The sequence below is a fragment of the Electrona antarctica genome (assembly GCF_951216825.1).
Source record: "Electrona antarctica genome assembly, chromosome: 5".
Lineage (NCBI taxonomy): Eukaryota > Metazoa > Chordata > Actinopteri > Myctophiformes > Myctophidae > Electrona > Electrona antarctica.
The window spans coordinates 29,043,951-29,058,832 of NC_136810.1; the positions used below are offsets into that span (position 1 = coordinate 29,043,951).

The 14,882-nt window shown below is 42.5% G+C and overlaps 1 protein-coding gene across 2 annotated transcripts; it reads right to left on the reverse strand.

The window, feature by feature from the left end:
- fbxo31 (F-box protein 31) lies at nt 1–14,077 on the reverse strand. 2 transcript variants are annotated; one of them, XM_079502502.1, is made up of 10 exons: nt 13,437–14,077; nt 11,630–11,701; nt 11,036–11,122; nt 9,904–9,980; nt 9,141–9,308; nt 8,309–8,383; nt 7,701–7,810; nt 4,956–5,109; nt 3,751–4,199; nt 1–2,159 (listed from the first exon to the last, which is right to left on the reverse strand). In XM_079502502.1, exons 1-10 carry the CDS (start codon nt 13,885–13,887, stop codon nt 1,937–1,939), a joined length of 1,866 nt encoding a protein of 621 aa, XP_079358628.1. In that variant the 5' UTR covers nt 13,888–14,077; the 3' UTR covers nt 1–1,936. The 2 variants fall into 2 exon arrangements, with proteins under 2 accessions (XP_079358628.1, XP_079358629.1); XM_079502503.1 differs by lacking the exon at nt 11,036–11,122.
- Nucleotides 14,078–14,882: the final 805 nt, after the last annotated feature.

Genomic DNA, 14,882 nt, shown 5'->3' on the forward strand with positions numbered 1-14,882 from the left:
CAAAGACAAGCAACCTATGCCAGCCCTAATTAAACAACAAATACATTTCAAGGGCAAGTATCTAAGAACAGAGACTTCAAACAGACATTTTTATGCTTTGATTAAAACCAACTTACAGTAATTATACATTGGTTCGGCTACAATATTGCATGGTAACCTCTTTCCAGCTTATATGTAGTCCAGTAATAGAGTGTAATGTTGACATTATAGCACATAGGACAATGAACCAATACATATAATGGACCCAGATATCTTTACAGCTCCTGTTCAAAGGACAAGATGATATCAGTCTACCAAAACCTGGCTGATAGGACTAATTGTTTAGATACTATGCCAGCACACTTAATCACGTCATTCAGCACTTCTAGCCAACAAGTATAACCCAGAAAAGTTTATTATGCAAATAATGCAGTAATGTAATATGGTTGGAATTGTTCTTTCTGTGCAACGTTCACTGACTGTGGGCAAAATGGAAAAGCACCTGAGATGCAGCCTTTTGAATTCTGTGAAGTCCTTAAAAGCAAAGCTAAAATCAAGTGAGGCAAGCTGCCTTACAAAACAAGAAAATGTCATATTGTCATACTGCAGAGACATGGGTTTTAGTACAATGCAATTCGGTCTAAATAAAATGCTGCATGCAAATATGTGGGCCATTGAAAATAATTATAGTGCCATAGAGCAGAATATACTGTATAGGACATCTCTTTTAAGCACTGTGCAGTACAGACAGACATGGTGTACATGATAAGAATCAGAGGCACATACAAGGTTGCTCCACAAACACACCATTCGGTCCACTTCTCAGGTTGGGAATAAATAAATAAATAAATACTGTAGCTGTTTGAGGTACAACTCTTCAGTCATGTGACCTGTTAGCATGCTGCGCCCGAGAGACACCAGTGGTGGAAAGTAACCATTTACTAAGTACATTTACATATGCACAATTCTGAGGTTTGTACTTTACTTGAGTATTTCCAATTTCCAGTACTTTTACTCCACTACATCGCGGATCCAAATATTGTACTATCACTACATTTATTTGACGGCTTTAGTTACTTTGTAGATTTTGCCCCATTATTCATTTCGACCATTTTAAAATAGCCGATCTACAAGCTCACAATGCATCGTGGTGCGATGCATTGTGAGCTTGTAGTGCTTGTAGATCTGCTATTTTCAAAAGATTTTTATACATTTGAAAACTTGACCTGGGACATTCTGCATAATGAGTACTTTCTACTTTTGGTACTTCAAGCTCATTTTGAGACCCATACTTTTGTACTTTTAATCAAGTGCATTTTGAATTCCAGACTTTTACTTGTAACAGAGTATTGCTATATTGCAGTATTGATACTTTTACAGTACTTAAGTAAAACATTTGAGTACTTTTTCCACCACTGCGAGACACTGAGGTTGTACTGAGGTGAGGTGATAGAGAGAGAGAGAGGCCATTCAAAGTGCATGTACAGAAGTGGCTATATCAGACTGTAAAAGCCCCATGAGGGCTTAACCATAACCCAGAAGAGATAAAGAACATTAGCCAATAGTGGTTGTGGTTTTTCAGGGAAAGAAAAGAAAAGGTGACCTGTAACTCATACTTCGTGGGAACAACCTCGCTGAACGACCAAAAAAATAAATAAACAACGTATGTTCGATCGAGGAAAAGTGTTTGACACGCCTTGTTCAGTTGAAAATACATTGTTGGAATCGATCCACGCGGTTGTTTCGACGTATGCTTAATTTATATGTGGTTGCGCAGCACTGGTGTTGCGTGCTGAAAACACTACAAGCTCACAATGCATCGTGGTGCATCGTTTGTTAGCTTGCAGATCTTAGCAACCAACAAGCATAAATCAGGGTTTAGTATGAATTATCCCGTCGGCATTGCGTTGTGTGTGGGTGTGTCGGGGTGTGGAATTTCGGCGAGGGCTGGGGCAGATCATGATGTCCAGGACTGCATGTTGCGCAGCATGGCCTCGAAGCGCTCCATGGTCGGGGCATGAGCGTGCGCTAGCTGGTCCGTCAGTCGACTATAGAGGCTGAAGGACTTTAAATCCAGCCAGATGAAGCCAAAGCGGTCCTCGTCAAAGAGCACAAACAGCCCCGGGGTGCGTTCTGGGCTGGTGAAGCCGTGGCCGGCAATCAGACCTGTCCCATAGAAGCTGGGAGGAAAGGATATCAAAATATTAGTGAAATAATATATTAAGCTGGGCCTGAATATGAACAGCTTTATTACAGAAGCCAGCAGCAGTAAAACAATACCGAGGAAACGTGAGATGAGGGCATGCATTTACAGTTTTAAACAAACAAGCACGTTTTACATTTTAGATACATCTATTTTTTGTAATCTTTGGCATTTTCCTGCTTTATTGGCAGCGGAGAGAGCCTGGAAACAGAGGGGAGGGGCAAGACACGCAGCAAATGGTCCATCCGGCCCGGGAGTCAAACCAGGGACACACCATAGAAGGCATTCTGCGCCCATATATGGTATGCGCCATAACCACCACTTTTGAAAAAATATTTAACTTTAGTGTTAGAATAGAATTCAATTGAGCTCTGATCAGGCTGAAATCTTGGGAGTCCCAAATTTGGAGTCATATATGACTAATATGTCATAGATGAGTAATCGACGACCACTGACATCGATGACTGACGTCATGAAGTGTGAGATCCATATTGGAACCACAGCGTTCTAAATGTGCATCTCGCTATCCACATGATCAGACTTATTGAGTTACAGTAGTGGTTAAATGATACAGAGGACGTGTAAGTTTACACAAATTTAAAGTTTACACAAATTAAAAACTCAGCTTGATTTACTGTCGTTTCGTTTCTTTTTTTAATATAAGGAGTTAAAAAAAGTCCTTCACCAGTCTGGCACACTCCCTGGACCCCCCAAAGATAAAAGTATCAGGGTACAACTAACCCTCCGCCTAGGATTGTAGTCATCTCACCCTACCTACCACACCACACTGACCATGGCTATCTGATCACCACACACACCCTTTCATTCTACCGTAAATTAATTAAATCTATTTTGTTTGAAGGTGCAGTCTTTACTAATGAAGTATTAGTGATTTATATAGTCATGGTAGGCATGAGCCTCATTCCTACAAATTACACATCAAAGTTAAACTTTGATAGTAACTATCAAAGTTAACCACTTAAACGCATTTTTATAGTTTGTCAAACGTTGGTTTTACGCAGCGATAGTGGATCTACAAGCTTACAATGCGTCACGATGCAAAGCACTTTACAATATTTTCGAAAATTTTCTCTATGACATGCCCAAAATAGGGATGCCAGGTTGAAAGTGGTAAAAATGTGTGATTTTAATTTATTTAAATCAAGAAAATAATACAAAAATATCAACATGTTAGTGTGTTTAATTCTACTGTAATTTAGATAGCATTTTATGTAGACATAGCACTCTATAGACTAGAGTATAGTGTATATTCACAGCCCTCCCCCTATCCACTAGGAGGAGGAGTGCACCAAAGCATTATGAGAATTGTAGTCCAGGAAGGAAGTGAGCCCAGTGTTGATGACATCAGAGACACTGGGCTCACTGCTAAAATCTAAAATATCTAAAACCACATATTACACACATAAAGACCCCCAGGAAAGTGTTCTAAATCTTGTAAATTTCATTAACATATATTTTGTTGCAAAAAGGGTGAAATTTCCCTTTAAGTGGAATAGGAGCCAACCTTGATTAATTACAGATGAGTTATATCTCGACTATAGACTCACCACTTCTTGCAGGTGCGAGGGTACACCTCATTGCGGGCCATAACCCCCAGGGGCAGGATGAAGGGCTGGGCATCAGGGTGATTGTTGGTGGTGCTGCTGCTGCTGAGGCCAGTCTGGCAGTTCCCTGAGCAGGCTCCAGAGTCGCCGTCGTCCTCCATCCCCTCTGCTCCGGCAGCACCACTGCAGGCGCCCTGCTGCGTTTCCTCCTGCTGGTCTATGGGGGGCACGTCCGGCATGTCCGCGGGCGGAGCGTCTGTGCCTGGAGCTTCCGTGGCTGGAGCGTCCGCAGCCTGTCGTTGTTGTGCCTCCCTCTGTACCTCCTCATGGATGCCCTGTACCAGACGGGACAGCTCCTCAATGCTGCGCTGCCGCTCCAGGTCTGGGAGGACCACGGGACGGCTCAGGTCCACGTCCAGTGTTAGCTGGCCCGCTGGAACATTAGGGTCGCCCTGTAGGAAAAGGTGAAATGTACAGTTTGCACCACTGCGAGCTGGATCGAGTTGGGTGGGCCCATACAAGCTGGTCATGAGCTACAGGACATTACCTAGATCAGGGGTTCGGGTTCCCAAACCTTTTCATGTCAAGGACCCCTAAATTGTCACCAATTAGCCGTGTGGACCCCCCATTTGAAGAGATATGCCAGGTACCCCCCATAAGAGAAGAGTTTTACGGCTCTAGCAGTGATTCTCATTCAACCCGTTTAATTTCAAGCACCCCCAGTTTGACATGCATTAGTCCACTGTTGTTCTCAAGGTTCACGGTTGTACTTTATTGGTACATCTTGTGTACCGGTACATAAGAGTAAAACCGATTTTTGTTTAGCATAGGCCTGTGCAGATGTTGTTGATCTGCCTATATATATACCTGTCAGTTGGTCAGGTATAGTTACTTGACACATTCAAGATGGCGCCTGCCCATACTAAGGTGTGAGGTTTGGAAGCCCTATTAAGAAATTAAATTGATAACGGCTGTCCTTTATGTAATTTATATCCAATTCTATGGTTTCAGAGTTATGAGGTTCTGTAAATGCACTGTGAAAACAATACAGCAAGGAGTAAGATCTATACGTAGTCTCAAGTAATGGGTAACTTGCTTGCAAGTGATCCCTTAACCAATAGTAGCAACTGAAATAGTTAATCAGTCTGAATATTTCACCTAACCTGTCTTGCCAATGAATACATGGATGGATCTACACTGGCACTCACAGTGAGTTTAGTGGCTCTGGCAGTCATCTGGTGGAAGCTAAGCATGACAATCTCCAGGCCGTGGCTGCCATAGGTGCCCTTGAAGAGGCCTGGCTTCAGCAGGTCAGTGGGCAACAGAGGCGGCAGGTAGATCCGCCGGTACGTCAGGCAGTTACTGTTGAACAAAGCAGTGTGCGATTAGGGCTGTTTTTTGTTAACAATTGTTTTTTGTTAGTCTGGCATTATGAATTATAAAAAACACAGGATACATTGTGTACAAGGAGTAAGAAAAATAAAAACAAACCCTCCAAGGACCAATGATGTTACGAAAAGCATACCTGTGCAAAGTTCTTACCACTGTGTAAAGACAACCTAAATCATACCCTTAGTTTATCTGCAATGCTAGACTATAATTATGTCAACATTTTCCTCTTTTTCTCCATGCAATCTCGCCATTGACATTTCTAGGTAAACTATGATTAGGGCTTTATGTTACCAACAGTTTTGAGACTAAGAGCCCTATTAAGCAAGACGAAAAACCCATGCGGTAATACAGATTTCGCCCTCGCTCTGCGCCTTTTCGTATTATGGAAGCCGTGGTGAGCGCTCACTCATATGGAATACCACGTTCCTGCATAATTTAGCATTGGGGGAGTGTCCATATGTTAATTATTTTCGCTTTGCGCTAATTTGCTATTAAGCCCCTTGACCTAAAAACACTCAGCGCATACCGATTCCGCCTGGGTCTGACCACGTCTTAAAAGCAAAAAGCACTGTTTCATTTTACACTTGAGCGGCTCTGGAGTGCTGCTGGAGTGTTGCCATGTCTGTTTATTATAAGCGGCTTCTTTTTCTGCAAAGATGCTTGTAAATATTGGTAGTTGTGGTTGCTTTTCTTGTTTCTAAAGTGCTTATTTGGGCTTTTCTCCTAATGTTGTTTAAACCAGTGATCCTCACACAGCGACATTCCCATGTCAAGGACCCCCAGATTAATGCATTTGCCCAACTAAGCCAGTGACCCCCATGACAGATTTGTGTTTTTAAATGTTTCAATAACATTTTTCAAAAATATTCCACAATTGTCACTTTTTTCAAACATTACTTTTGAAAATAGCAGATCTACCAGCTCACAATGCATCACATTCATTCATTAAAACAATGAACTCTGACTGCAGGGGGATATATATTTATAATGATCATTCTAACAATGTGCAAGAAAATATGTAAAAAGAAGGAAGAACTTTATATTTGTGGACAATCAAAATATGCTGGAAATTTTAATGTGGTGTCATTAAAAGGAATCTTGATATGGCAGACTCACTATCTAGAAAATAAAAACATGGCACTTCATTTAAAATAGGTTGTAGACCCCTGTTATATGCGATTCTTTTGGGAGTATGTTTATAGACCTATTTACTTGTTTCTATGACACATGGCAACAGCGAGTTTTCTGGCTTTCTCGTTGAGATTATAAAGGGTCATATATCGCTCATTTCTCAACCTTTTTTAGAAATTAAAACATCTCCATACTCATTGGGAGGTTTGCTTTCATACGCTGTATCACACCCGACTCAATTCTTCTTCAATAATATGCTACGAGCGAAGACCATAACATTGGGGCCGCAGCAATACGCATGGCGCACGTATGGCATTTCAACTCATTCCTTCGTCGTGACTCGAATGAAATAAAATAAAATAAACGTTATTTTACTGGTGTTTTTCAATAGAAACAAATAAAGAGCGTGTGTGCAACAGTCAGTGCATATACGTGCATGCACTATAGGCTATATTTCCTCCTTGTCGGGATGGTGAGCTGAGCTCTTCACAGCCCGTTTGTCTTTCATATTATTCTTATAATATTTGATATTATAAACACTCATGGTTCTCTCATTTCTCAACCGTTTTTTAAAATGTAAAAATCCCCATATTCCTTAGGAATCTTGCTTTCATTCGCTGTATGGTACATGGTTCTATTTTTATCGAATTAAACAATATCAAACGAACTTGTATGTTCGGGGGTTAGACGATTCTGGGAACATTACGCATGGATTGCCAATTTGCCAGCCAATGCTGCGTATCTACTCGCAGTTCCATTCCGATCTGAAAGGTATAGGTAGGTGCCATTTCAAAGTCTTAGTTATTCATTTATGAATCAAATGAACTAGAATAAAGATTTTTACAGCTGTTTTTCATGCTTAGAACAGAAACAAATTAAGTGACGATGTGCGTATATCTCCCTCCCTTAGCATATGGCTGCGCCGCTGTAATGACTTTCCAATGAAAACTGCAAGTTACTTAACAAAATAGAGACATAGGCCTACAAGCTATGCACATCATGGCTGTGACAGCTTGTGGATCTGTTCTTTGGAGGCATAAAGGTGACAGCATGCAGTGCAATATGAATAATTAACCCAAATGTGACAAAGTCATGTCATGTCTATGGTGCCAGTCTGCAGAAATGTAATACCACTTGCCGAAAAGGGCGCATCATCAGCTGGTGTCGTAAAGAGAATAGTACGGACATGTTCATTGGGTAAGCCTCAAAACTCCCTTAAACACTCCCATGACTAATTCAAGGTCGTTTTGCTCACACCACGGGGTGTCGAAAGCGCTTCTTACCTGGCCCATAATTGTAATATGACATTGCACCCGCCCCCACGTCTTAAAAACTGTAAAATTATATGTAATTAGATTCCACTTGCTTAATAGGGCCCTAAGAATCATACTCATATTGGCTGGTATTGATTAACTTCATAAGAATCATACTCATATTGGCTGGTGTAGATGAACTTCATGAGGATGAGCTCCTGCATGTGCTCATGGAAGATGTCCTCCAGCGTTCGGCCCCATTCCTCCTCCAACCACGTCCTAAACTCCTACAAACACACACATGTTTTGCATGAAGAGTATAGGTTGCTGCCATCAGGAAGGAGATTAAGGTCAGACTGAAGAGGTCTTTTGACAGATCAGTCGACTCTGAGGCTTAATCAGGATTTTGGCCAGGACTAGACTGAGCTGTGGACATTGCTCTCTGCCCTTATGTTTCTGTATGTAATTGTATTTTCGTTTTTTGTTGTGTGTTATGTCAAATGTGTGTATATGTGTTGCATACAAGGCCGCAAAACTAATTTCAGTGCAAACTGACAAAGTACTATATCATATTATATCACACACAGTACATGATGCCACCTGAGAACGCTGAGAACACTCATTCATTCTCTATCTCATTCTAATCTTAACCAATCGGCTGATAGCTTTCAATACCCACTTGCAATACTCCCTCATGGCCCACAGGTTAGGTTACTTGGAATCACTGTTGTTGTAGTAGACACAACAAATACACAAAAAAAAGAGCCCAAACTGTCCCAATTCACCTCTTGTCTCCCTCCTGGCATGCGGTGATGATCAGTCTGGTTGCATTTGGTGGAGAACTCTTCGTTCTTCACGGCCTGAAAATGGCATATTTGATTGATGTCAGAAAAGACGCCATGTTTACAAATTAAATCACTAACCTTGCATTCTAAACACATCAGTTATGAAACAATCATTATTTGAGATTAATACACCCTGGCGGTGACACTCAAGATTCTCTCAAGGCGTCACATCTCTGCTGCCGGGAAGAAACCACCTAACTCCAAAATGTTCATTTTTCAGGAAATGAAAAATAACCATTTTTCAGGAAATAAAGAAAACCTTATATTTTAAAAACAAAGCAATACTGCCTCGTCCAAAGTTGATATTTCAACTTTATATATTGTCAATTACTTGCATGAGATGGGGGAGAGGTGGCGGATATACAGATTTGATCATTAAGCCCGGCTTAATACCTCAGCATGCAACAAGAGAAAAAAATATGCAAATCGCTAAACTTGCATTCTAAACATTTTAGGTTATGAAATATTAATGGTCGGTGCTGAATACACTTGGCGCTGCCACTCAAAATGATCTCAAGCTCTCTGATTTCATACAACCACTTAAAACATTTATATTTCATCATACAAGGACTTGCGTCACGTGATAAGTGAGTGAATATTCTGGAACACTTGCCTATGCCCAAAATAAGGATGCCAGGACCTAAAATCAGGACCTGAAAGCCCTATTTTGTGCACGACATTATAGGCAGAAAGCTGAGGTTTAAAAGTGGTTAAACTAGAAGACAATTCCCCCTTGATGTCCCCTTTTTTCTTTCTTTTTGGGGGGAGTCACCTGTATGTCTCCTTTGTGGGGGCCCTTGTGTCCGTACATACACTCTACAGAGGCCTTTCCGGACTCCCACATGTGGATGCGAAACAGTGGCCGTCTCCTCATGGGGTCCTCCACACGAGGGTCATGAGGCGGCAGGTACATCCAGCCAATGATGAATAGCCCATCCACCTGACATGAAATGGTACAGGGTCACAACAATAACTAGAAAGATGCAATCCTGCGGAATTGCGAGTGTGGTTGCCTATCTCTATAGGAATTATTGTTCAATTAGAAGAGTTGAGTTGGGTATTTCACCGTGCACAAATGCCTTGGGAAGAGTTCTGAATCACTGGCCAATCGGAGGATTATTGCATGATTTTAACGTTCTTCCATGATTTAAACATTTTAAGCGCTGGAGTGCAATAACAATATTTGCTTGCCTATGCAACCACACTTAACAATAACTTTGGAAACAACTTTGGCATCCACCAGCCAAAAGCAGCAGGGGAAACTCTGGACAAAAATATAGGTACTTTCAATATTTCATGAATTTAAAAAAAGTAAGAAGTACAATTATGTTTAAAATAATGAATAGTTGCCTACCAAACACTTGCCTCCTGTGTGATGTCATACGAAAAGGCAAGCCTTTGGCTGGTGTTAATAATAATATTTCCTGCATTACTTGTTGTAGATCAAAGAGAGATTGTAATGTTTATCTTGAATGGTAAATATTGTCCCTCCTCCAACCAAAATGTGTGTGTAAATATGTTTTCTGTATACTCACCACAACATTGAGCAGTCCTCCATAGGGGCCTATGTCTGGTTGCCAGAGACCCAGGACGTTTCTATATGGGTGAAGCACTGCAATACAAACACTACATATCAGTGGGTTTCCCTCAGATCCCTCAATGCAGTGGTTCTCAACCTGTGGGGGTCAGGACCCCCCAGCCCCCCACATGATTTGTGAGTGACAAGTGACAATTTAAGGACTTTGACCTTTTTAATACCTCAAAAAGAAAGAAAGAAAGAAAGAAAGAACTATATTATAAAACTGGTCAAACATCGGCCAAAGTGTCAAATAATATAAGAAAGAGGCACACATTTTGAAAATAGGTGGTCTACAAGCTTCACCATATTTATCTGTGGAACAGAAACAAAATGTAATGCCTCAACTCCTACATTCCAAGTACTTATCAGGGTGGGGGGTCCCCAGTTCAAATATGATTATTTTGGGGGGTCACGGCCTGAAAATGTTGGGAACCACTGCTTCAATGTATGATGTTATGTGCTATACCATCAGTGGATGAAACAGAAGCAATGTTGACACAAACGTGTCAACATTGCAAACAAAATGTTGGACAGAGGCAGACCATGACATTAATTTGTCGGACATGCGTAGATATATGAATTGTGATGAGATGGTTACAACTGCCGTAACCCGTAACCACTTAAGCCCCACTTTATATAGCATTACGGTGTCGCACAATGTTAGCTATAATAGCAGATCTAAAAGCTCACAAACATGTGATGCATTGAGCTTTTAGATCTGCCCTTTTCAGAATAAAAAAATGACATGGTGGGTTGAAAGTGGGTGAGATATCCGACTCTCAGATGAACCTTTGTTTTTAAAGCTCCATCTAGGCTAGGGTTTGAGACGTGCACACACAGGTTAATCAAGTGTAAAGTAATCACAGCCTGCCCTGCAGCCCAGGATCCTACTGTAGACTGCTGGGCTCACACATTATCATCACAACTCTCATTTCAGACTGTACGTAAAATGGTGATGAAGACCTTTATCAGAACAACCATTTTGCTTCCGAACCAAGTAATTTTTTTAAAGAGTGGCACACAAAGAAATCCTCACACACTGCAGGCAACAAAATGCCATAATAGTTGAGGCACAGCACAGTACATACAGTACATGTATACGTCACGGTAGTCCATGTGCTCGTAGTCGGGAAGGAGCTTCATAAAGCGTCCAGACTTGACCCGAGGGTTGACACCTGGACAGGGCCGGATGAGTGAGTAGTGTACACCGCAGGTGTTGGTGGACCACAGGGGTATTGTGCTCTTATAAATTAATTCATCCTTAATAGTACACTGTATGATTGGGGCAGAAAGATTGAGTATATTGTTGCCATTGTGCCTAGTCCTGAGATCGTCTCTGTTGGGTGGAAACCTCATATGTCCAAACTTGTTACTTTTCGGCATGCAAATTCAAAAGTAGCAGATCGACAAACTTCGAGCATGTGGATCTACTACTTTTGATGAGTTTGTGTGACGCTGTAGGAATGATCAAGTACGGCAGCTAATTTACGGGGGGGGGGGCTACATTAAAATATGGATAGGACTGGAGGTTTCTTCCCGACAGCAACGATATGACAGACAGAAATAGACAGAGAGAGATAGAGAGGCACCAAGTGAATGAATTGATGCTGGGTGAAATGAGACATGGTACTTGACTAGAACAGTCAATAGGTATTTTTTGGCAGACAGACAGAGAAGCTCACGTTTAACATAGAGTTCCCGACTGGATACACCCCCCACTTCCATCTTCCGCAGGTCCTCCTTCATGCCAAACTCTACAAAGGTAAAATTACAGTCAAGCCATAAGTCAAGCTGGCCAGCCATTAGCCCCCCATAAACATATGCATGCACATGATGATCCCAAATGCAAACTGAGATTAGTGGCCTAAGCCCTAAATAAATTACTACTACTACAAAAGTGAACTTTCTTCCTGTGGATGTAATATTCTAATTTTGAATCATCTTAAATGGCATGCAAAGCAATAAGCAACAAGGAAATGAAGAGGCAGTTGAGATGAGAGATCATCTACTGATTCTACTCTGAAACTGTTCTGAACAATCCATACTGGTACAGTGACTATACATCATTTCAGTAGGCTACTTTGTTTGAAAGAACAGCAAGCCATGAAATACAGCAGCCAAGAAGACAACCAGTCTAAACTCGCAGTCATCATTATTATGCGGAACGGACAACAGGGACAGCTAAAACGAATGAGTCGCAATGTTCAGTAAATTATGTTAAAACTTCAAATGACTCAATGGCCTCTCTTCTTGCGTGCCGGGGCAGGCCTAGCCCCTTTCGGAACCCTCGGTTACCTTTTCTGAATTTACCCTAGGGTCCCTGATAGCTTATTCCAATCTCCATAGGACGCAGATTTACCCACTCTCTGTTCACGGAGGGCCGCGCCGCCGCTTGAGTGTTGGTGAGATGTTTCAAAGATGCATAACACAGCTATAGCAGACAACGAAAAATGTTGCTTCGCTGAAATTCTCTCTCCTCCTTATTGACTTCCCCTTGTACCACCTCCCGCACCAGGGCAGGGTGGTCGGTTCAAGGCAGTAACGCACAGCTAGCCAGTCGCCCCCCCCCCCCCCACTATTCATGTCAGTGGAAGTTGCTCAGTGGCGTTTTGAAGCACCCGGAAGGACCGTCTCAAAACGTCTACTTCCGCATTTGACCACCACATTTTGGTGGTCAAATGCGGAAGTGCAACCGAGCACGGGGTTTCCCGGTCATGAATCCACGGGTCCGACTGTAGTCCCTCCTCTTACCACTAGGGCCCAGTGCTTCAACGTTGGAGTGCCTCACTGGCCCCTTGCTCGGGAGGCGGTACAATGGGAAGTCAATAAGGAAGTCAAGGAAGAGAGAGAAGTTCAGCGAAGCAACATTTCAAAAAAAGTACATAAGTAAATACTTAACGGCATCGGCGGTTAATGCGGTTTCGCACACGTTTCCGTTTTCTCCTATAGCTGTGTTATGCATCTTTGAAACATCTCACCAACACTCAAGCAGCGGCGCGGCTCTCCGTGAACAGGGTAAATCTGCGTCCTATGGAGAGTGGAATAAGCTATCAGGGACCCTAGGCCTAGGGTACCACCGTACAAAATTCAGAAAAGGTAACCGAGGGTCCCCAAAAGGGGCTAGGGCAGGCCCAGGCCCATTCTATGAAGTGTCCTGCTTAGTGTATGCCATGAATGGCAGCATTTTCCTTCCATCATTTCCGTGCAAATCAATACAAAAGCTTTTAGTGAAATTCATATTGTAGTAGGAAGGAACCACGAGATGTACGGGACGGGATCTGTTGACAAGACAGAACAGATAGGCCTACTGTCTGTCTTCTCCCTGGACCAGAGCATAATCAGTAGCTATAGTGCAGGTTATGTATTACTTAGTAGCTATACACAATCATGTGTTCATTTTTATTTATTTATATAGCGATTATATATGATTGCGGCGTGCAGTAGCCTATATAAGTGCAAATATGTATGCGTGGCTGCATTATTATTCACCTGCCGTGCATCGCCGTCTCCAGATGGTCTCGGTGCTGAGGATCTGTCTGAACTGCTTGCAGACCAGGGCGACGCTCGGCAGAGCCGTGCCGGGCAGCAGGGAGAAGATCTCCACCAGGAGCTCCGGAGGCAGATCCAACAGCGACTCTGGATTAGGAGGACCCGCCGTGGTGTCGTTTGCTCTGCCGCTGCCATATTCATTGGAAGCGTCGCCGCTGGTGGTGCTGGGCCCCGCCGCTGCATTGGTGCAGCTCTCCAGGCCGCTGCCAGGGCCGCCGATGCGGGCTTGTTGTTGTTGCTGCTGCTGCTTCTGACACACGATCCGCTCCTCTTCCTCCTCGTCCAGGTCCATGTCCGAGTCGCTGCTTCCCTGGTCCGCTTGGTTGTTTCGCTGTCGCCGCCTGCACCTCCGCGACTGGCCCACTCCGCAGAGCCTGGCACACACAGCCATCCGTAGACAGTCACTGATGGACGCTGGGCAACATTACATTACATTACATCACCGCTGCACGACACAACACTACACTGTTATCTGCCTGGCTGGCTGGCTGTCGTGTCCTTGCGCGATGCGATGCAAGGGCCGAGGGGGCGGGACTGTTTGGTGGACGTCAAGTTGGACTAGAGCCAGAGTTGGACTCGTACACGTTGTTGCCAGATTTTGTGAGAGTGCGCACAAAATGCGCGCATCATTAAGTGGAAACTGAGCTACACGTCTTAACCGCCTCTGTCCACTCACTGTACCAAGACATCACAGCTTTGTGAGCTGTGATAGCAGAATGATTCAAGTATATCAAATGGAACACAATCACCTTAAACTATAAAATCATAATTTAATCAACTATTTAATGATCATTGTGTGTACTCATGCACTGTCTGCATCAAGACGAGTGACCTTGGTACATTGAAATTGATTTATTGGATATTCTTTATTATTCTATTTTCATAAAGATCTTGAAAAGAAAAAGTGAAATATTTGGAATATATATTTGAAACATTTTTTCAGGCGGGGGTCTGCGGAGAAATACATAGTCTACATTTATTGGCATGCAAATTGTTTGAGAACTGTTTTTTTTAAGAAATAAAAATGGAAACAAGCCCAAAATCGCTTATAATAAGCGGACATGGCAACACTACAGTGGTGCATTGAACTACAAACTGACGTCACTTCGCTTTATATTCTGCGAGGTTATTTTTTCCTAGCACTTGGGTTTTAAAACAGATATATGTAGATTGTATTATTATTGGTAACTTTGTGATTTTTTTGTTTTGTTTACAACATCATTTTAATGCTATTTCCTCCCAATTGTAATATTTGTTAAAAAGAAATATAAACCAATGTGAGTCTTTTATTTTGAAGTTCATCGACCGAAAGCTGCCATGGCCCATGACACTTTCCGGGTGATTGTGGCTGGCGCGAATGTTATAAAAGGAAAACAGTAGGGTTTT